Source organism: Abramis brama, assembly GCF_963993115.1.
Source record: "Abramis brama genome assembly, chromosome: 9".
Lineage (NCBI taxonomy): Eukaryota > Metazoa > Chordata > Actinopteri > Cypriniformes > Leuciscidae > Abramis > Abramis brama.
In genome coordinates this window covers 34,427,380-34,450,101 of record NC_139971.1, presented here as the reverse complement: position 1 = coordinate 34,450,101, position 22,722 = coordinate 34,427,380, and the positions used below count along the sequence as shown (strand labels likewise).

The 22,722-nt window shown below is 36.0% G+C and overlaps 3 protein-coding genes across 5 annotated transcripts; 1 reads left to right on the top strand and 2 right to left on the bottom strand.

The window, feature by feature from the left end:
* Positions 1-211: 211 nt before the first annotated feature.
* On the bottom strand, positions 212-12,906 carry LOC311089218 (protein-glutamine gamma-glutamyltransferase 2-like). Its single transcript, XM_084123740.1, has 14 exons — positions 12,782-12,906; positions 10,507-10,718; positions 9,008-9,184; positions 5,941-6,171; positions 5,269-5,387; positions 4,498-4,626; positions 4,182-4,359; positions 3,449-3,587; positions 3,147-3,250; positions 2,813-3,055; positions 1,886-2,152; positions 1,629-1,789; positions 883-1,019; positions 212-755 (listed from the first exon to the last, which is right to left on the bottom strand). The coding sequence occupies exons 2-14, from the start codon at positions 10,520-10,522 to the stop codon at positions 605-607; spliced, it is 2,052 nt and encodes a 683-aa protein (XP_083979866.1). The 5' UTR covers positions 10,523-10,718; positions 12,782-12,906; the 3' UTR covers positions 212-604.
* Positions 12,907-14,056: 1,150 nt separating this feature from the next.
* pllp (plasmolipin) lies at positions 14,057-19,119 on the top strand. Of its 3 annotated transcripts, none has more exons than XM_084123594.1 (5): positions 14,057-14,312; positions 15,045-15,216; positions 16,641-16,814; positions 16,915-17,019; positions 18,432-19,119. In XM_084123594.1, the coding sequence occupies exons 2-5, from the start codon at positions 15,085-15,087 to the stop codon at positions 18,537-18,539; spliced, it is 519 nt and encodes a 172-aa protein (XP_083979720.1). In that variant the 5' UTR covers positions 14,057-14,312; positions 15,045-15,084; the 3' UTR covers positions 18,540-19,119. The 3 variants fall into 3 exon arrangements, with proteins under 3 accessions (XP_083979720.1, XP_083979719.1, XP_083979718.1); XM_084123593.1 differs by having other exon boundaries at positions 14,067-14,312; positions 15,019-15,216; XM_084123592.1 differs by having other exon boundaries at positions 14,120-14,312; positions 15,083-15,216.
* Positions 19,120-19,249: 130 nt separating this feature from the next.
* On the bottom strand, positions 19,250-22,317 carry arl2bp (ADP-ribosylation factor-like 2 binding protein). The gene is made up of 7 exons (XM_084123591.1): positions 22,191-22,317; positions 21,865-21,934; positions 21,723-21,784; positions 21,343-21,449; positions 21,163-21,248; positions 20,423-20,519; positions 19,250-20,216 (listed from the first exon to the last, which is right to left on the bottom strand). The coding sequence occupies exons 1-7, from the start codon at positions 22,210-22,212 to the stop codon at positions 20,115-20,117; spliced, it is 546 nt and encodes a 181-aa protein (XP_083979717.1). The 5' UTR covers positions 22,213-22,317; the 3' UTR covers positions 19,250-20,114.
* Positions 22,318-22,722: the final 405 nt, after the last annotated feature.

The window sequence follows — 22,722 nt, the reverse complement described above, 5'->3', positions numbered from 1 at the left end:
GTTATAATATAGCCAAACCAAAAATACTAAAAGCAAAAAAACTTTAAATTTATATTTAAATAAAACTTTAAATTTAACTTTAAAGCCAAAAAACTTTAAATAGTATATGTTCCCAAACCTCTGATTATAATATAGCCAAACCTAAAATAACATTGATAAACAGTGATAAACACTTGGAGAAATATAAAATATATATCTGACAGTCATATTTACATGCATGTATTTTTTATTGTTATTACATAACATTTATTTCAAACACAACAACATTATCCAGAAAGTACAAAGTAAACAATTGTTTCTGGGCATTTTACATGTAGAAAAATAGCTTTTGTGGTTTTTATATTCAATGTCTGTATGAAAGCATGCAAAGATATCATTTATGATCATAAAGTAATTATAAAGGAAATGTTGCATATATATAACATTTATAAAGATACGTAAATGTTCTTTATATAAACAAATAGCAAACAAAATGTAACAAGCAAAAAAGCTGTAAGCAAGCCAAGTATAGTGCATTAACGGTATTATTTACAAACACACTCAATTATTTATGGTTCTCTAAATTGTACATGCTTGTCTAGATTTCTGTGACAGCATTCATATTTCACATTTTTTTTCGAACAATGATAGAGGCTTCTCCCTTGACATCTCTCAGTCTGTCTGAGTCAAAGTCGACAAGCAGTTTCCTCATGCCAGCACGGGTGGGTTTGAAGGAGAATTTAACTGTCACTTCCTGACCAGGTTCAATCTTACCACTAGAGAAAGAGAGATATTAACAGTCAACCATAACTTGGATGTCTTGGATCATGTCTGATGCACTTTAGGAAATGTATACTGGATCCTAGAATTCTTACTTATGTAATTTCTAAAACTAGTACATACTGTGTTTTTATTTCTCTGGCCTCTGTTAGTCCTGCTCCCTCCACGGTAAACACGCCTCCTTGAAGACTGACAGGCAAAGGATTGGTGAAGGCGATGTGTGCTGTCAATTTGCGTGATACAATCGCATTTCCAATAATCTGAAAAGTAAAACAAACGTTGGTTATTAGTAAAAGTGGTCAGTAAAGCCTCTCTCATCATTTACTCACCCTCATATGCCATCCCTAATGTAAATAACGTTCTTTCTTCAGATAAGCACAAATTATTTTTTTAAAGAAAATAATCCATCTCTGAGTCCATATAATGTCATTGAACGGGTGCCGCTCAGTTGACGCTTGAAAAACCACACACAGTGACCCTACGACCCCAGTGGATGAATCAATGTCTTCTGAAGCGAAATGATAGGTGCGTGTGTAAGAAAAATACAAAATTTTGTATTTTAAAATATAAAAAAATATCTATAAATCATTGCTCTGCTCTACTGTCATAAGTTCATGAGAGGGACGTTGTGAGACGTGATGTAAGTGTTTTCTCCCCTGTGCTTCCGGGTAACATTTTTCAAATGTAAATCGAGCGGCACCTATTTACTGGCATTATATTGACTCACAGATATGGATTAGTTTCCTAAAAATCTTTGTTTGTGTTTATCTAAAGATGAAGAAAGAAAGTCTTATACATTGGGGATGGCATGAGTCAGTGTAAATGATTAGAGAATTTCTTATTTTTGGGTAAACTATCCCTTTAATTACCTTGATATGAAGTGCTGGCATTTTCAAGGGGATGTTGATTTCTTGCAGGATGATGTTGTCTTGATCAGTGGGTTGAAGGAGGGCTGTGACCCTTATCATGTGATGTTCAGATACACACGCACCATAATGGTCATACTGAAGTCGCAATACTTCTTTATGAGCTAAAAAATGATGCAAAGATATTTGAGGAATTATTGTCAAGGGCAAAATTTGTTTGCAGATATGCCATATGTGCAACATAATTTTGCTAGTCTTACCTTTGTGAGCTGGTAATGTAAGAGAGGATGTCTTTCTCTGGCACTCTCCGCGGTGGATACTATTGTAGGTTATTGCGTTCGACGTGACTGTGAGTTGTGCATCTGTGTCCTCCCTGCCAGCATTATACACCTCTATGAACACATCAAAGTCTGTCCCGTGTACAGCTGGAGCGTGCTTGATGAAAAGCTCAAGCTGTCCTGGGACTTCCTTCTTTTGGCCCACTTGTCTTCCTGCTTTTTTATAAACCTGTCGCTCCTTCATTGAGCCTGTGGTGGGACAAAGCATTAATATCCAGTGTCAACAATTTCAGAATCAGTTGGCATGGACAAATATAAATAAAATGATTTTCTTAACAATATGTCTTATTGTGAAATGTCTTTCTTTTTTATGCCAGCATCATCGAGACATTTCAAGATTTTAGGAACAATTTGAATAATATTTATTAAGAACAATAGAATATTAGACAATGAACTTCAAGTCACCATGAAATCGAAATGGACAATTCTTGTTTTTTTTAAACTGAATATTACAGTATTTATTATGATTTATCCATACACATCATTGTTTTTTTTTAATTAATGTGCCCTCATAATCTTTAATCAAAATAACTTCTCCTCCAACATGCAATGACATCTCTGATGACGTCTTTACGGTTGCGAGGGCGAGACAACCTGTCACTCACATGAATTCACAGCAATAGTCAACCACAATGATCCAAAGATCCAAACAATTCCCGATGGACAAAATCAAGTCTCGCCCTTTTTTCTTGTTACGCCACAATAGGGAAGAAATGACTATTGCAACTTCTGTTTCATGCAGAATTTAATTTCAGAAGAGATGTCACAGATCAAAAATTTGTTTAGTTCATTATAGAGTGTTTCAATAAAGTTGAAACAAATGAGTAGATTCGACTTGTTGGACATTACCTTCAGGATATTTGTAATTAGCAGTAATGTCCTCTCTGAAGTCTCCATACACACTCTTAGTGCTAATGTTCCGTCCAATAATTGTACTGTTTTGGGACACTTGAGAGCGTTCCCCATCAGGATGAACAATCCAGACAATCAGATCTGCGTTCACCTCAGAAAACACAAATGGGGTGTCGTACTTCAACCCCACCTCTCCTTCCTTGACTGCACGAACTGGGCAAGGCCCACAGCAGAAAACTCCTATAAGAACATAGAAGCAGAGGATGTAGTCAAACTAATATTCCAGTTTTGTATACTTTAAGGAGTAAAGCTTACTTATAAGAGAGATTACCATCACTCCTTTCTTGAGGCGTTGGATCTAGCACCTGCCATCCATCGTAACCTTCTGGGAGGTCATCGCGTTTCATCCAGGACTCAACCCAACAGTGGTAATTCCTGAAAAAAAGGATGAAGCTAACAGATCAGAGACTACAGAGGAAACTTATGCTCTAACTTATGCCTTAAGTATCAACTTTGTCTCAGATCTTTCTCCTGTAATTGCTTAAGAGAAATAAAAACAGACAGAAATGAAACAACTGTTGTCATACAGAAAGGGTTTAGAGCTATACATTTTATGTGGATCTCATAACTTACCAGATGCTGTCCTTCCTTCCTCCAGACACACTTTCAAGTTGATCATCGAGGACATAATCCACAGAAATGTTTGCATCAGTGTCATGAGCAGATGAGTAATTAGTGATGCATCTGGTTGGAATGCCAAGACAGCGGAGGACTGAGGAAAGGTGATGTTACAGATCAGACACAGACACAAATAATAACAGTAGTACGCTATTCTGAATTTAGCAAATGATTCAGAAACCGCTCTGATAGTTCAGTTCAGAGAAGAATTTTACTATTCACTAAATGAACCGCCTCATTCATTCGGGAATCAGATTACAGTGGTTGCACTGTATGTTTTTGACTCATTAAAAGGACTCATAAGAGTCACTTATTCATGAATCGGACTGCTGGTCGTGTATGTTTTGATTCACTAAAAAGAACCGTCTCATAACAATCATTAATCCAACTGGTATTGTATATTTTGATTCACTATAAAGAACCTGCTCATAGTTATTTGCTCATGAATTGGTCTGCCCTGATCGCGTTATACACGTCTGGTTGACTAAGAAGAACCGTGTCATTTGTTTGTGATTAAGGCTGCCCTGATCGCGTTGTACATTGTTGTACGTGGTCTTTTCATTGCATCACTGATAAAAACCCGGAACTCAGGTAAAATATGATTTCTTTTGTCACGCTGCTAAAAAGATTCAGCAGCAGGAGAGAAAAGTGGTGCAGGGTACAATGACACTGATTCTATTTTTCTCACCTGTGCATGCCACTCCTGTGAACACCCAGCACTGCCCATAACGTACTTTCTGTCCTCCACCCTCACTCCAGCGCCTCAGGATGGGCACACTGCCATTCCAACGTGTGGGTGCCACTCCATCACTGTACTTTCCATCCCAGCGCCCAGATACCACCCCGCGGTCATCATTAGCATTCACCTATTCACGATTATGTATGCATGTAAACCACTTTTTATAGTGTAGTTTAATTCAGTGAAAAAGTAATTTATGCCTGAGCAAATAATGATTATAAAAAGAGGTGGAGACAATGCATGGCCATGTTAATAGATGCCTTACCATGGCAGTAATAGTCCTGCTAACATAAACAGGGCTTGCTCTGTTGACAATGTCCATCTCTGAGTTTTTCATGGCAGCAGGCGAATTGTCCAGCACTTCAAAGCAAATATCCACCACATCTTTCTCAAACTGTTTGAAAAGAAAATGCAAGGATATGAATATCTTGTTTTACTTGCATCAGTGTTAAAAAGTAGGCCTACTGAGGGGTATAGAGGTTTTCTTAAAGGAATATTCCAAATTAAATACAGTTAAAGTAAGCAGTGACATGCTGTTGGTTACCACAGAAAAGAATCACAGAAGCTGTATCCGCCTGTATGTGCATAACAGCGCATATTTTGTTTATATGATTGAGATTATTGTGGTAAATGCTGTCCGTAGTGCCTAACTTGCATTTTACTGAGAAAGCTTAGCACAAAACCCATCCTAATGTTGTGAATTGAGTTTTTCTTGATCCCCCAGACCTGGGTGTACTGTCTGACTGAAAGGGGACAGTCACTTGTTTGTGAGACAGATATTGTTGCTAAAATGTTTTACATCTACAGAGAGTGATTACACAGCAGACATGCGGTTCTCCTGCCACCGATCTGTCACAATTCACACTCTGCCTCATCTGAATCATCACCCATAAATCCTGACTGTGTGTCAGTCATCTCAGGCCATGGCACTTTCTCAGAGAGGGCACTGACCACAAGACTGACTAAACAGATAGGGACTGTATAAATTTGGATGTTATATCTTTGGTGAGCACGTGTGAATGCATTTGTAGGTTACCTGCCCAAAGTTCCAGGGCACAGTGGTGATATCATCCCATGAGCCCTGGTACAAGGTCCCGTTTTCATTTAAAATGTACTCAACCAGCAGTTCCTCACTAGGAAGGTACACTGAGTCATCTACAGGAAGAAATATAATTGAGCTTTGTGTGTAAACCCATAATGATCACATATGTAACAATTATTTTGAATTTGGTACAACAGCGTTCTTTCGGTGTGATATGTTTTTAAATATCATTTGAATATTCTTGGCTTGCCAAAACAATTGATAACATGCAGACTACAATTTTTAATCCCAATTTGCATAGCTATAAAGAATCTGAGCGAAAAAAAGATTTAACTTAATAGCAAGGACATTAACTATAGCCTACTATAAAGTTTTAATAATCGTTGTAAGTAAAACCTTGACAGCTAATCAGAATCCACAAGGCTTTAAAGAACTGGTGAATTTTAAGGCCTGTTCACATGATCACATCAAGGGTGATTATTAAAATGAGAACTAAATAAGTTTTAATAATTGTTCTAATCCTATGAGAATAGGGAAGTCCACAACACACAGCGTTAAAATATCATCTTCCGCTTTAAATGAAAGATATCAAATGAAACGTTTTTATGGAAGAAACAAAGTCATGTATTTAGATTTTTCAGGTGAGCAATCCCTTTAAATACTCACCTTTGCACCACGGATTGAAAAGCAGGTAGAAGGTCTGAGGCTTGGTTTGCTCCAGGATCTGCCCATCAGCTGAGAGCAAAACCACAGTCATGCTGTACAGACCCACAGGAGCATCAGCAGGGCTGTGGAGGGTCAGCATCACCTCACCCTGAGCATTACACTGACTGAACCACCATTTCCCATGATCCTGCTCTGAGTCTGAAACCTTCAAGACCACTTCATTATTCTTACCTGTAACACACAAACATATGCACAGAAATTAGATGATAAATATGGCTTTGCATCACTGTAAAACAAATTAATTTAGGGAAATTGTGGAAACTGACAATTACATATATTGGATCAATAAATGACTTCCAAATAAGTATCCCCATGTAAAAAGATGCATTGTACTAATATAGCTTAAAAGGGCACCTATTATGCAAAATTCACTTTTACATGACATTTGAACATAAGTGTACTGGCAGTGTGTGTACACAACCACCCTATAATGATAAAAATCCACCCATTTTTTAATCCCCATAATTCATAAGCAGTGTCTCAGAACCATGCTCAGAACAAGCCGTTTTCAGATTCGGGGCAATGTGACGTACTTTTGCACAAGCCCCGCCCACGACTGTTGACGGACACTTGACACTGCAGTTTTCGCGTAGACCCGCCCTGAGTGAGGTGAGCTAAACACAGTCCGCCATTGTTTCGACGCCGGAGCATCTGTAGACAAGAATGTCTCCTACGCGATTTAGGTGTTTTGTTATAAGATGTAAGAATGAACATAGCAGTCTTCATTTACTCTCGTTGTTACTCTCGATGGAGGTACCAACAGTTCGTGACCCAGCTCACAGTCTCCGGAGTGATAGGCCTAAGTTAACGTTAACGTTATTTATCATGGCAGAAATGAAAGTGAGAGCGCGCACTTTATGACAGCTCATCGAGTCGTTTAACGGATAACTGCTACAGTTTACCAGTTTATTAAGCACCCACTGAAAAGGTGTGTATATAACGTTATTTGTTTACTGTTAGTTGTAACGAGTGTTTTATGTACTTTGCTGTATGTTGGTGATATTGAAAGGGAGAGAGAGAGAGTTTATGGATACGACTTTAATGCGCACTTATACTGTGTTTATCCAGCCCATACCGTGATTTTCTGGAGTAAAACTGACGCTTCATCTTTTGTGTGATGTACCGTACAGGTATTTGGGGTTTTTAGCCCCCAACGGCACCTTCCAGGCAGCGAGGGGATGGGTAGGTTTAAGGTTTAGGTTAGGGTTAGCTGCCTGGAAGGAGCCATTGGGGGCTAAAAACACCATCGAGCTACAGTACACTTCATTAAATTCATCAGTAACTTTATATTTTTGGCCATCATTCGGACGGGGTCCACTTCAACAGGCTTGTACCTAGGATAAAAGCAGATGACAAATACGTTATAACCATAATAATTAAACTAAACTAACGTTATACCTGTTTTATATCCATACTTATAAGTTACTCTCTGGCTCTGTGGGCATTATTGTCCGACTCCGGGTCAAAATGAACACCACTACTGAGAGTTTCTGTTTTAATATAATCATTCCGTGAGATGACATTGTCCTGGCTCTGAGCGCGATCTCGTGAGACTCGTATATTTAATAGTTATACTGGACTTTTTGGCTAAAAAATAAAAGGTATACGCATGCGCAAAATCAAAATGCGCCTCATGAAAACCGTTGGTATGGAGATTGGAGAATTCAAATGGGGATGCGCGGGAGAGAGCGAGCGTGCGGACCGTAACAAACATTCACAAGAGAATACAGAAGGTTTTCATCGTCACAAGTTTCAATACGTTATGGTTAGTATTGAGCACTGAAATTATTCTTCAAAGTTTTGCTTTATAAAGTTTAAAAGGCATTTTGTAGAATCGCAAGTTCATGCGAATTGGGTTTCATGATCGTGTTTTACCGGTGACCACATAATTATCTTATAGTATAACGTACTAGACACCATTTTTTTTCCCCTCATGTCATATACTGTATGTCTAAAATACTGTTTGATCGACGTCGTATATGTAGTTTGAATGATATGTGGGCCATGCTACCGCTGAAAACAGTGTCGTTAGATTTCAGTTGGTGTCGGCCTCTTTTGGGGCTTTCACACGTCAAGCTGATTTTCTGATTCATCTGTTCATTTTTTTTTTATCGCTCATCTATTGCTCGTGTCAGAAACTTTAAGCAGTCCTGAAAAGCTGTATATATGTACATACCACGAAATAAACGATAAAGCAAAATCTACATCGACTAACACAAGTCTCATCCTCATTATAATTAACTTAAGTTCTGTCACTTGCCAGATGTTATCCAGGGGAACTTTGTCATTAATGTTAGATTTATTTGCAGATTTTTAACCTGTACAGTGCCATATTTGAAAGTTTTCTTTGCTACATCAAGACATCCTGTTAAGCAGAAGAATCATCCTGAATATTTTAATTAAAGTCCCCCTGGTTGTAGTCAATCATTTTATCCCTTCAAACTCATCTTTGATCATCAAAACAACATATTTAAACTTTTTTTCCTGTGAAAAAAACTTTCTTAATGCCTTAAAATAGCTTGAATGTAACTTTACGCCTTAATTTAGTATATGTGGATATATGAATATGCACATTTCTTGTGGTTGAGTTTTTTTTTTTTTTTTACTTGATAAAGACTTTTTAACTGGTTTAAAGACCAGTAAACTTAGCTAACCTAGTGACTTGTCTTAAACTCCAAGGCCTGGTTTCACAGACAAGGCTTAGATTAAGGCAGAATTAGGCCTTAGTTCAATTAGGGCATTTAAGTAGCTTTTATAAACATGCCCTAGAAAAAAAAAAACATTGCTGGTGTGCATATTTTAAGATATGTCAGTGCAAGTTGTTTTCAGTTAAAACAGCTCAAACATTCATTTTAGTCTAGGACTAGCTTAAGCCTTGTCTGTGAAACCGGGGGCAAAAATACAGATCAATCTAAGATTATTACAGGTTCAAGCCGCAGTCCAAATCCTGTAAGCCATCTGTTTTTCTTGCTGCTTAATCTGTTACTCTCTCCATCAGATTACTCACCCAGGTGTAGTATGAGGTTGAGCTGGTGGTCTGGGATCTGTGGGATGTGCTCAGTACACTGCAGGACTACAGAGAAGGGCTGACCTCTGCGCACCAGCAGACGCTCCACGTCCATCTCCTCTGTGCGGTGAGCATGGTTATTCTCATAACACTGCAGATCCAAATCACTAAGTATGGCTGGACACAAAAGAAATCAATAAATATACTATATCCAATATTCTAAATATTCATTTGTTTGTAGTGAGCCTCTAAAATCCTCTGTTACTGAATGGTGCATGCAATATTTTTGGGTGGCTAAATTTATTTTAATTATGGGATAGATTAGTGATAGCAAATTTTGTTTTCCAGCCTTGCTGACAAGTTTGAGATATGCACTGGAGATTTCACTCACAAGAAGTGTTTCATGACCTAATTTCCTTTGTCTTCTGGGTGAAGTATTATTTTTTTTAATCATCATCTTATGAACTGCAGTATTGACTTGCATTACATTTGCAAATTGACTTGCATTACATTTGCATAAGCAAACTGTTAACTTCCACAAAAAGTCAAATGTTCTTGCTTCCACTGAAGAACACAATGGTCTTTGGGACGTTATCAAAGATTCTTATTCTCAACATGTTTAGTCTGCATATGAGATGGGGCCAAATAACACATTTCTTTAGGGGAAGGAAGATAATATAATAAACTGCTGATGATGTGTGTGAAGTTTCAGTTTGTGGTGGCAAGGGTGTAACTTGAAAACCAAACTAAAACTCTTTTTTTTTTTTTTCACAAAACTTTTGTGAAATGCAGCCCTGATCAGTTTGGATTCTCCTTATTGCTACTTGATGCTACATTTACTTTTAATGTTACTAGCATGCAACTTTCTTTTTCGCTTTCCAAGATGAGGCTATAAAGCTCAGACCTCACAGAGAGATCCGATACTGGACCAAATAAAATATCAGTCTGCCAACAAGTCAGTGGTCCGTTTCCATATTTATTTTAACAATGCAGAGCATTTCTAACCCACCTGCCCAACATGAAACACAGCCAACTGAAGTATTGCCACCAGGAATATTTAACTTGGACCTTTAGCATCTTATTTTGCTGTTTGAGAAATAATGTAATTTATTGAAATTGTGTAATACATTTTTCATTTGAACCAGGGTAGAAAGACCACATTAGTGGAATATAAATTAAAACCTGCAGTTTCCTCCACTAATGGAAAAGTATCATTCTTGGCAAAACTCTTGACCACCAGACTGCTTTATGCAATATATTTGAATTCACATAAAACACTGTTTTTATAAACATCACAATACCATAAAAATAATAAATTTAATAAAAATTAATTAATTAGTAAACAAAACATATTGTATTTATAATGCAATTGTGTGTAACAGGTGTTTATGCTAAATAGCACACTATTATTGCTCTGAATCATGAATATACTTAATTCTGACTTTGAGCTTAATAATACAAATATATTAAGTGACAGAACATTAAAGTGATTTTCTTACCATTATGCCTGGCCATTGATGGATTAAGTCTAACACTTCTTGTAAGTGATCGGTGAGGCTTTGTAAAATCCTGCTCTTGGCGTTTTCCGTAAATTTACGTAGTCCAGTCCAAGTCAGCTGTCTTCCCTGTAACACGTTTGCTTTTTTAGGATCCGTTTTATAACGAAAGAGCATCCACGCCCCCCCGTCTCAATAGTTGACTGTCCTTCTTTCTGCAAAAGACACACCCTGACTCACACATCTTCCCCGTGGCCTTTATGACCTCTGACATCACACACACATACAAGATCCTCAAACAGCCAGAAGTGCTAGATGTGTACAGACAGTGATCTGTGTGTATAGCTCTACCTCTGCCTCTGTGGAAAAAGGATCAAGGCTAGGGAATTTACTACAACCGGCGTCATTTCTGGAATCACGTCATTACTGGAATCACGTCATTACTGGAAACGCTCTCTTTAACGTAAGGGCCAGGGTCACACACAGGGGACTTTGTTCCAAAGAGAAGTTCTGATGGTTGGGTAACACTTCCGAAGTATTCCATCGATCTACTCCACCTCTGTTTTTCGGACTCATAGTCAGTTATTTAAAACTGAATTAACACATGTTCCGGGTAACGTGAAGACCTCAAATGTTGGATTTAATAAGGCTACACTTTTTCCTGGCATAAAAAGTTAAAATCAGGCATTTGACTTTAGTTCATTTATTTTATTTCAAAGTTCAACAGCATGAAGGCAGATGGGTCATCAAATATTTTCAGAGACTAAATAAAACTTTTCCTCCACAAACTTTCTCTGTACAAATGAATGTAAAACATGCACAAATAATATAGCAGTTTAACATATATTATCTATAATGTGTAAAGTGTAATGCACTGGCATGAAATGCCTGACGTATCAGATAAAGGGTCAAAGAATCATATTGCGGAAGCAACTAAAACTTCTGACATAATTTTGTGAGAAATTTCCCTACTATTTGTGGAGTTAATTAAATTCCATTAAGCTCCCTCACTGATGTTATGACAGCATTAAACTTTTAACAACTGGGAGTCACATAGATCATTAGAATTCTCTTTCCCAAAATAAAGTCATCTGTCTACTGTATTGTCTGGAAGAACAATGACCTCTCCGGCAGTGGATTCTCACCATGCTGTGACATTACTACAGTGCTTTTTGATTACACAGACACACAGTAGGGTCTCTGTCTTGCTTATATGATGGGAAGCAACAACACCACACCACACCTACACATAGAAAAAACATTATTTGTGCATGTGTGTGTCATTGAGGTGAGGAATGCCAGAAAGGGTAGTTTTCAGGAAAAAGACCCACACCACCTCTTCCACAAAGCAAGCACAAAGATTATGAACACAGATTTTTGTTGAATTTCACATTACGCTCTAACTGATGAATCATCAAAGAGTTATCGTTATACAAGTGAGGAACATACTAGTAACTCTTTGGATAACAGCGTCTGCTAAATGAATCAGAGGTTCAACTCGCATAGTCTACTGTTATCTGTCAGACCTCTAGTGTACGGAAACCATTTTACTGCAGAGGCATTGGAACAATCTGAAAAGTGGGTGAGACAGTGAGAAATATAAATGGAGATATAAGTAAAAAAATATGTAAAAATGATTGCTAAAACCTTGTTTAAAAAAATATTATTTACCTCCCCTTAATGTTCCACATGCTTACAGTAAACGTCATGACTCTATTTTGCCTCTGACAGAATTTCCTTTTAGTCCTATAAATATTTTTCGAAGTTTTCAATTCTAAATGGATTTTATATTTAAGCATAACTCATCATGTATTAAGTACAAACTCATAAAGTATTAAAGGGGACCTATTATTCCCCTTCTTACAAGATGTAATATAAGTCTCAGGTGTCCCAAGAATGTGTCTGTGAAGTTTTTGTCAGTTTCTGTTGTGTTGTGAAAGTAAACGTAAATGTAAGCAAGTAAAGAAATGCATGTGAATATTAGATCTGTGTATTAAAGTGACAGCAGCGTAATATACAGTACCTACTGCTGTATATGCTGCTAATATGAATCAAACAAAAGAAAAACAGTAATTCACTCACTGCTTTTGATTGAATAACTGTTAGCTTCAATAAGAATACATTTCTTACTTGAATGCTGCTGTTAAATGCTCTGGCAAGGAGATAAAAACGGTGGACTGAGTTTACTGAAGGGAGGAGCTGAGCTAATAGGGAAGATTCCGTCGCCAGTCGTGAGCAAACAGTTAAAAAACAATTCTTTAATATATCATCCACTAACCTGCAACAGTCATTTCTGTACTGCGCTCGTTGACACAGTTCATTTTTAGCCACTTTTCTGTGGCAGACAGATGTAAAACTTTGCTGTTGTCCTTTATTTTTGCTGGTATCTTCTCTCTGTGGGGTATGAAACAGACTTTGGTCCCTGGAGAACCATCCTGTTAACCTTTTCACCAAAAAAAAAAAAAGTGTTGTCAGAAGTGGGATTCGAACCCACGCCTCCAGAGGAGACTGCGACCTGAACGCAGCGCCTTAGACCGCTCGGCCATCCTGACACTCTGAACTGTGGGTAATTTTTGGCCCTCTAGTGGTGGTGACTTTATTTTTCTCATTTTTATTTTGTTTCTTTAATGTAACTTAAAAACAGCCATACAATTTATATTATATCCAGCAATGTATATTATTTAGATTATATACTATATTATAGTGTTTTAGATTTTTTTGTTGTTGTTGTCCTGTGACATCTAGGGTGGCCATTTCTATAACGCCAAAATTAAGGTGCTAAAAATGCTCTTTCATGCAATAAGAATAATAAGACACTATAGGGCTGATACCAAATCACATAGGCTACATTTCAGTATCCACAAAATCCATCTTTGCGCTGCAGAAACGGCACAACATCTGACGTGGCATTTAGATGCAGTTACAATTGCATAATAATTTTGAGATTATTGTTTTAAATATATTGGTGACACTTTTAAGGGTTTCATTTGTTTTCACAAGTTAACTAAATGAGTTAAAGACCTGTTAATTTCAGCATTTACTAATACATTGCAAAGATGGATATTGTGGATACTGAAATTTATGTGATTTGTTATCAGCCCTATAGTGTCTTATTATTCTCATCGCATAAGAAAGCATGAAAAAAGCATAGGCCTACATTTAATAAGGTTAGAAAATGTGCCCTTATATACGTAAAAAATACCTCTTGAAATTAATTTAGGGGGAAACTATCTAATATAGGCTGTAAAAAAATATCTAAATAGAAAAGTATATTTCTTTCACTGTTTAGAGGATTATTTTTCAGTTTTTCTCCTGGCTTCACTGAGTCCTGCAAAATGTCCTTAATTTTGGCGTTATAGAAATGGCCACCCTAGATGTCACAGGACAAAAAAAAATACCTCTCTAAAACATGATATAATATAAATTGCTGGATATAATATAAATTGTTTGGCTGTGTTTAACAGTAACAAGATAAAAATGAGAAAAATAAAGTCACCACCACTAGAGGGCCAAAAATTACCCACAGTTCAGAGTGTCAGGATGGCCGAGCGGTCTAAGGCGCTGCGTTCAGGTCGCAGTCTCCTCTGGAGGCGTGGGTTCGAATCCCACTTCTGACAAGAAGCTTTTTTTTTTTTGGTGAAAAGGTTAACTGGATGGTTTTCCAGGGACCAAAGTCTGTTTCATACCCCACAGAGAGAAGATACCAGCAAAAATAAAGGACAACAGCAAAGTTTTACATCTGTCTGCCGCAGAAAAGTGGCTAAAAATGAACTGAGTCAACGAGCGCAGTACAGAAATGACTGTTGCAGGTTAGTGGATGATATGTTAAAGAATTATTTTTTTCTATTTTTATATAACGTGAGTGTTTCAAAGGAAGGAGTGCAATGCATTTTGTATATAGGAAAGAGTATTCTACATAATAAACAGTTTCATATTTGAATGACGAATGTTATGAGTGTTAAAAGTAGCCATTATCTACAGTGATACTGTTTTTTCGCTTGTTTCTGTTTGATAAAGTGATAAGATCCAATAGCTACAGGAACAACATTTTGCATTTTGTGTGCATTGCTGTTGGGTAGCTTTAACATTCAAAGTCCACCAACATGACCATATATATACTGTGTGTGTGTAAAATTGTGTTAATTTGTTTTACTTGTAATGCTTGTGTACATGCAACATATCCTCTTCTGTCAATGATTCTGACCATTTAAGTTTTTTAACCCTTAATTGTAACTTCTATTGTTTGCTATTCTGCTGTTTCCTTTTTTACAAGAGGAAGGGAGAGGGTTCTCACTTTTATTATGCTTACTGAAGTTTTAGATTTTAGGTGTGCAAAGGTGTATGGAGAGAGAGAGAGAGAGAGAGAGAGAGAGAGAGAGAGAGAGAGAGAGAGAGAGAGAGAGAGAGAGAGAGAGAGAGAGAGAGAGGGTGTGAAAGAGGGTGTGAAAGAGAGAAAACTAGGTTGCTAGGTAGTGACAACACCTGCATTACCTGTTCTGGTGTGTCTCCACTCAGGTTCAGGCTTTCTTTTTTTTCTAAAGTGACATTTTCATGTAATCAACTCTTTTATACTGAGAAGAAATGGCAGATTTTCCTGGTAAGGTCAGCACTCAGACCAGCTCTCAAGAACCTCAAAGAAGTTATGGAATCCTATCGAGTGTTGACATGAACTTCATTAAGAGCATTCCTGGTATTCTACTTTTGGCTGAGATTGTAAGTTGGAAAAACTGTCAATTACATTTTCCATGCTTTATCATATGTTGAAGTGTTTTTTACTCTGTTTTTGCTTTTGAAAACTATTTCTTTCTCCCTTCATACACTCACACCCACTTTTCTACGCTGTTTCTTCATTCTTTAAAAATAAAGATTTCCAGTATGAGAAATATTGAGACGTTGTAGGTGTTGGTTGATAAAACAGAAACTATCCAGGCCCATTTTCTTTGGATTATGGTCATAATGTTTCATGCAACTAGGATATTGTGCCGGTGTTCGATTTAATACCACACACAGTCCTGCATGCTTACACAGAGTTTGCGTAGAGGTAGCTGTAATGTTTACATTGTGGTGCTTGTATTAGGTGTGTTTCACTGATCTATGTCGCTGTGTTATTTAGAAACATTAAAACTAGGTTCAGCTGTACGTATGGACAAAAAAAGCATACCGAAAAATATTTATCTGACTATGAGCAAACATAAATGACTAATTAAGTTGTACAATACACATTTCTGAATATCAGTATTTAAGAAGATGATCATCTTATCTATCATATCATTGATTATTGGGTCAGTAACCATAATAAAATGCTTCCCTCAATACAAATACATAATTTATGTAATCATTGTTGAATCAGTAAATATGAATGCAATGACATTGAGCTTTAGTGAATATTTGACCTGAGATGTGTCTGTTTTTAGTCTTTATTTTGTGGAGAGTCACAGTTGTTGTTTGTTGGTATCTTGTGTCAGACACAGCCTGGAATCTGAGACCTTTATCAGATGAATAATACATCATGAACTTTTGATATTCATTGTACAAATTAATGTCATTGACACCATCTGTTCATAAAAAAAAAATATATTTCTGTATTTGCATTTTCTGTGCTTGTATTTCTTTTTAAAAATGTATAACTGTGATTGTGAAAACATTCCTGAGGACATACATCAATACTTCCAATTCTAAATATGATATAATAATATCATATAATATAAGATATCTAATGACTATCACCAGGATGATTCACACTCACGTCACTTTCATTTTAAAGCTGACGTGTTTCAGAGCATGTATGTCATCTAAATTAATTACAACACACTTACGTTTAGAAAAGCCTTAGTGAAAATACCCTAAAAATGATAACTAAAGGTTTTCTCGACTCAAAGGATTCATTTTCCTCCAAAATGAAAATTCTGCAATCATTTAGTCACCCTTATGACCTTTTTGAAACATGTATGGCTTTCTTTCTTCTGTGAAACTCGAGAGAAGATACGAGGAAAGTCAATAATGCTGTTTTTAGACTCCACTGACTTTGTTGTACCAACAATTTTTTTGTTTGTTTTTAATCCTTTTTTTGGGTGGACTATCCCTTTAAGTGACCGTATTTGTCATTGATGTTTAACATATGATCATCCTCTGTTCAGGTTGTTGGATTACTGGTTTGGGCGCTGATCGCCAGTACTCCATACTCCTCAGCATCTGCTTATGTCTGGGTCATGATTGTCAGCGTGACGCTGTGGCTTTTGAGCATCGCCCTGTTGGTTGTGCTATTGCTGAGTTTTCATCAGAGTCTACCCTTAATACCCTGGCCTTTGGTGGTGAGACTCTCACTCGTCTTATGGAGGAGATAGCATATTTTAATCAAGACTTTGTTGATCAAATCAAGTTTGTAATCCTGTCTCCCTTTCTTCCTTGTAGCTCATGGTGTTTTACTCAGTCGCAACTGTTCTATACCTAACTGCCTTTTTGGCTAATGCTGCAAACGTTCCTTATTTTTACCATGGTCATCTGGGAGCTTCTGCAGTGAGTGAAAACATCTCTTGAACACACACTCCACACGTTCACACACTATGAGCTTAAAGAGGTGTGTCTGACTGTACACTTCATACCTCATTACTAAAGTAAAGTAAGGTGTATCTGTAAAGCACCCACTGATAACAGGTCAGGTGATTCAGATGTCAGCAGATGTCAAGACCTAACAAATGACTACCTTTTAAAAGTATGGGTTAGTTTAATTTTTTATATATATATATTTTTAAAGAAATGAATAATCAAAGAATCATGAAAAAAAAATGTATCATGGTTTCCACAAAAAAATTAAACGGCACAGCTTTTTTCACCACTGAAAATAAGAAATGTTTCTTGAGCAGCAAATCAGCATATTAGAATGATTTCGGAAGGATCATGTGACTGAAGACTGGAGTAATGGCTGCTGAAAATTCAGCTTTGCTATCACATTAATAATTGACATTTTAAAATATATTAAAATAAAAACATTTATTTAAAAAATAAATAATTTTAACAATATTTTATAATATTTTTGATCAAATAAATGCAGCCTTGGTGATCCTGAGAGACTTCTTTCAAAAACATTAAGAAATCGTATAAATAAATGTTTGAATGGAAGTTGACTGTAGATGGAGCCTTCTTAGAAAATATTGATTAAAAATATAAGTTATGCCAAAGCATCTAATCTGAAGCAAGGCCTTCACTTTAACTGTATAAAGCATGTTTCATTACTCAATGGAATACACAATACAGCATTATAGATCAAATAAAAGGCTTTTAGGAGATGGTAAAAATGTGAAACTGTCAGATGAGTTCAAAAGCACGGTTCTGTAGACTAGAGTAGTGTGAGTGTTTTATTGGGCTTTAAAAGACACATGGGCCAGAGTCCAGATTAAAATGTGCATGAAGCACCTGACAACCCCATACTGCTCTATAGTGGAGGAGTGTAATCACAATTTATACCTCCTCCATGTGTAAAGGTTAACAGCTTAAGTTTCTAAATTATTACAGCATCTTTAAAACTACATATCTGCTCAATGATTGCTTATATATATGTAAAAACAGATATGTGCCTTGAAATCATTTATCTGGGGTTTAGCTTGTATTACGGCTTACCCAAAGTTCTTAAAGGGTTAGTTGACCCAAAAATGAAAATTCTGTTAAATTTACTCACACTGATGTTGTTTCCAACCTGTATGTCTTTCTTTCTACTGTGAAACACAAACTATATTTTGAACTGTTTGCTCATACAATAAAGGTCATTGGGGTCCAAAACAACATTGGACCCTATTAACTTTCATTGTATGGAGGAACATATATATATATATATATATTTATATATATTCTTTTGTGAACTACATACATCTTATACTTGAGTAAAATTTGTAAGATCTTCATCATTTTTATTCATATATTTCTTCTTGCAGTTCTTTGCCATAGTGGTGACACTGTTATATGCAGCTAGCAGCTACTTTGCCTATTTGGGCTGGAGAGGTGAAGGGCAAAACGCAGCGGGGAGTACAGTGCCTGTGTAGACCATCCTCTGATTAACACTGTCATACTCCATGTGAGGACACTTCCAGGAGGATAATACTCAGGTGATTTGGTATCGCTGAAAATCCTCTTCAGGAACGTCCGACAACCCTTCTGAATAACGGTGCCCAGCATAATTGCTAGATGGTTTGTAACTTGGACATTGTGTGTACTGAGAGTCATCACCCTTCACTGCTTTGGAGTCAGTACGATTTTTTTATTTTTTTAAATAAATGAATACTTTTATTCAACACAGAGGTATTGATTAAAAGTGACGACATTTATAATGTTACAAACCATTCTATTTCAAATAAATGCTGTTCTTTTGAATTTTCTGTTCATTAAAGAATCCCGAAAAAAAAGCTTTGCCATCACAGGAATACTTCCTGTTTTAAAATGAAAATAGAATATTCAAATAGAAAAGTTGTTGTAAATTATTATTATTATTTTTTCCACAATATTAGTTTTTATTGTATTTTTGATCAAATAAATGCTTCCTTAGTTGAGCATTGGAGACTCCTTCAAAAACCTTTAAAAAAATCTTACCAACCCCAACCTTTTGAATGATAGTGCACTGTTTTTGTAAGATACACAAAGCTGACTTGAGCAAATATGTATTTAAGTGGTGAGGTTCTTGCATTATTGTACAGTTATGCTTGAGAACGTAATTGATTCACTGTTTTGAGAATAATTTTTTTTTGATAAAATATGATTAAAGAAAAATTGTATTTATTTCTTCATTACACAGGTTCAAATATTTCTATATATACAAATAATAAACAAATATACACAATTGCGCAACATTCATCTACTAGGAACAACACATTCTATGTAAAGAAGGGAGCAAAAAAGCAGAAATTTGCACTGTATACATTAACAAAACTTATTTTAAAAAGCTCACTTTCACAATATAGGAAAAATCCAAAACATGGACTCAACATCACATTAAAAAGCATGGAAAACTGTATGAGATTATTTGCATTGTTTCTGGTAATTGTATAAACATATTTTTTTTTAACAATGTAATATTTCACCTGGGGAAACTTCAAGCCTTGTGAATGTTAAGAAGGGGTTTTCAGAACTGTTGTCATATCAGGCACATTGTATAATACTTTTTTAATGAAAAGCCCTTTTTGATTGTCAAGTGAAAGGAATCATTTTGGTATCTAATGATATATAAAATGGAGGGGTTATTGCGTTAAAGTATGCAATGGCAGCTTTGAGATGTTGAGGCTCGTTAAAACTTTCTACATCACCTTGGTCAGAAACGGAGATAGTGTTTTGCTGCACTGTAGGCCAAAACAAGATATGAACTAATCCAGACCGAGTGGATTTAGTGACAGATCATGGGAATACTGTTAGAAGAGTCTCACTAAATGAGCTGATGGTTAACCTGAATTTTATGTTTAAACATTAACCTAAATTAAACAAAGATTGCCTTCTGTCAGTTTAGTTTAACAATGAGTGTTTGTTTTGGGAGGAGTCAGAAAGGAATTTTCAATGGATATTCATCTTTTTAAAGGGGAGAAATAATTGCTGATTAAGTTCTTTTCCATGAAATCCCTATTTTCAATGGTTCAGCTCGATTGTGAGGCCAAGGTCAGAGGTGAAGCTGAAGCAGAATTTAATGACTTCACTACTAGTCCAGTACTAAGGTCCAATCCTCTACCCTCCTTTTCCTATAAAAAGAAGATTGGGAAAATGAGTTTCTGCCACAGACTACTGGCACATTTATAGCTTTTGTTCATAGTAGTAGAAAAGTAGGCCAAAGTGAACTAAGCAGAACAACTTTTCTCTAAACTGTAGAAGAATCTGAATACACATTATTTTACATTATAAATCCTATATTTTGAAGTTTTAAGAAAAGAACAGATTTTTTACTTACTGCTCTGTAATCAATGAACATCTCTTTAAAGGCCATAAAGTCAGTGAAAGTGAGCAGCATGTCAAGTATGTCACCTGACACTTCATCTTTGTGCTGTCTAATTGGAAAAAAAGAGAAGGATTACAAATCAACAATTAAAGTCACCATTAAGGAATCATTTTCAATGTAAACACCTCCATCTAGTGGTAAATTATGTGTATTACAATAAGACATTTTAGACCAGGTTTTTTTTAAACGGGGGTCCAGGGGGGCGCAAAAACAGTGTAATATATATATATATATAAAATAAGATACAACAAAGTAAATACATAATAATGTATTAAAAAAATAATAAAGAATAAAAAAATAATAATACATCTATCTGTCCAGTACTATTGTGAATAGGAAAAAGTAATGATGTAAAGTAATATTATTACTAAATATTATTTTACATATATTTGTAATTAATTTTTGATAGTACAAACTGGGTCTTTATACTTGAAAATATATAGCTGCCCTTTAGATTTTAGGATGGGGGTCCCTCACATTACATTATCATATTTAGGGGCACATGGCATCTAAAAGACTGAAACCCCCATCTGACTTAGACTGGGTTGCTCCAAACTGTATGGTTTTTATATATATATATAAAATAAACAATCCAAACTTTTGACTGGTACTGTACACATACATGTATTGACAGTCACTGTTAAGCCTGAGGATTATACTCGGGTTTAGAACAGCTGGTGAATTTCCCATACTTAAGTGAATGGGTGAAGGAATCCATGTTGAATCCAGGAATTCGCTCTACCAACTGCTGTTCCAGATGCTTTTCTAGAATTTCAATCTGAAATCGCAAAAAATTCATAAATGACAGTTTAATATTTCCATCTCAAGAAGGGTCACAAATGTGTGATATAAAAACTCAAAGTATCACGTACATATTCATTAAATATAGGTGTATAGCTGAGCTTATTCTCCTCAGACTCATCAAACTCAAGGTAATATTTCTCCATGAAAGACTGCTGAAGATATTGGAATTCATCCTCTGTGGAGAAAATGTGTTAGTTACAACTTGGGGAATTTCATGATAACTAGGTCATATTTCACCCAAAAAACAGAATAAAAAAGGAGGGAAAAGAAATGACATTTAAAAAAAAAAAGAATTATATTAAGCACATTTTTCACATAAATTGACTGGGACATATTTGTTCTTGACAAATATGTAAGAATCACCCTTGTTAAAGATGAATTCTACTAGATTATATTAATGATTTAAAGTTATGGCCATAAATGATTTAATAAAATAATAGATGAATACCCATAATAATGTCCTCGATGTTCCCAATTACCATGTCAAATTCTGCATCAGCATCGGATGATCTGGAGAGACAAAATATTATGGATGTGTAAATTTGATAAAGCTACTTGCATTTTCACAGAAAACAATCTTTATAACTCACTTTGAAACAGCAAAGTCCTCTTCTTCCAAATTCTGCATGTCAACTATGTTCTCGGTGCCACTCAGCAGATCTTTAGGGTTTCAAAGAAAGTTGAGATAAAGAAGTGTAAATAACGTTTAAAAAAAACACAGCTAGAATTTTAAATATCCAGCGAACAGTCGCGATCATGAAACTAGTCTGACAGATTTCAATAAGCTAGCTGGTTGTAGAGCAGGTGCGTGGCTGACGCACTGAAGCTTTAAAGACGCCAGTGCACAATCAAACTGGAGATACAGTCGAATATTTTCAATTCGCACGTTTATGAATATTTTAAACCAATTAATCACCTGTCTCTTGAGAATCCATCATAAATCGCCCTAACGTTCTTCCTGAATCGCTGCTGCCACGGCAACGGGAGAACGCGTACTTGTTCGAAATGTTTCCGGTAGAAACAACTTTCCTTTCATTTAGTTCCGCCTATTTGAGTCACAGGACAACCCAACACCAGAAAAATAAGGTATGCTATTTCCGGACCATTACACAGGCTTTTAGATGTTGCGTTTGGCCTTTTCTAAGTAATGAGCTTTTGGTAAGTCAGGTGATACGCGTTTAAAGTTGAACGAAATGGACAAGATCATAAGCAAGAGGCAGCACTCAGAAAATAGGTCAAATAATTTTAATAATGACCTACTTATTGTGGAGGGACAATAAATCATGCTTATTTAGATGCTATCATGCCATATAATCGGCATCATAAAATATAGCCATTTTGTCTTATTTCGACACACTGAACAAAAATCTATCCTTTTTTTTTTTAAACAATTTTTTTTATTTATTGAAGATGTAAATGTAAAAACGTACAGGACAACAAAACAAGTA

What these genes read in the sequence shown, in the direction of transcription:
- LOC311089218 (XM_084123740.1), bottom strand. An exon ending in TGCCCTGGAACTTTGGGCAG is followed by an intron (nt 4,627 to 5,268) that starts GTAACCTACAAA and finishes CTTTTCAAACAG; the next exon opens with TTTGAGAAAGATGTGGTGGA. An exon ending in GCCAGAGAAATAAAAACACA is followed by an intron (nt 756 to 882) that starts GTATGTACTAGT and finishes CTCTTTCTCTAG; the next exon opens with TGGTAAGATTGAACCTGGTC.
- pllp (XM_084123592.1), top strand. An exon ending in TAATACCCTGGCCTTTGGTG is followed by an intron (nt 16,815 to 16,914) that starts GTGAGACTCTCA and finishes TCTTCCTTGTAG; the next exon opens with CTCATGGTGTTTTACTCAGT. An exon ending in GTCATCTGGGAGCTTCTGCA is followed by an intron (nt 17,020 to 18,431) that starts GTGAGTGAAAAC and finishes TTCTTCTTGCAG; the next exon opens with TTCTTTGCCATAGTGGTGAC.
- arl2bp (XM_084123591.1), bottom strand. Translation starts at nt 22,212, where the DNA reads ATGATGGATTCTCAAGAGACAG. An exon ending in GATGGATTCTCAAGAGACAG is followed by an intron (nt 21,935 to 22,190) that starts GTGATTAATTGG and finishes GAAACCCTAAAG; the next exon opens with ATCTGCTGAGTGGCACCGAG. An exon ending in CATCGAGGACATTATTATGG is followed by an intron (nt 21,450 to 21,722) that starts GTATTCATCTAT and finishes TTTTCTCCACAG; the next exon opens with AGGATGAATTCCAATATCTT.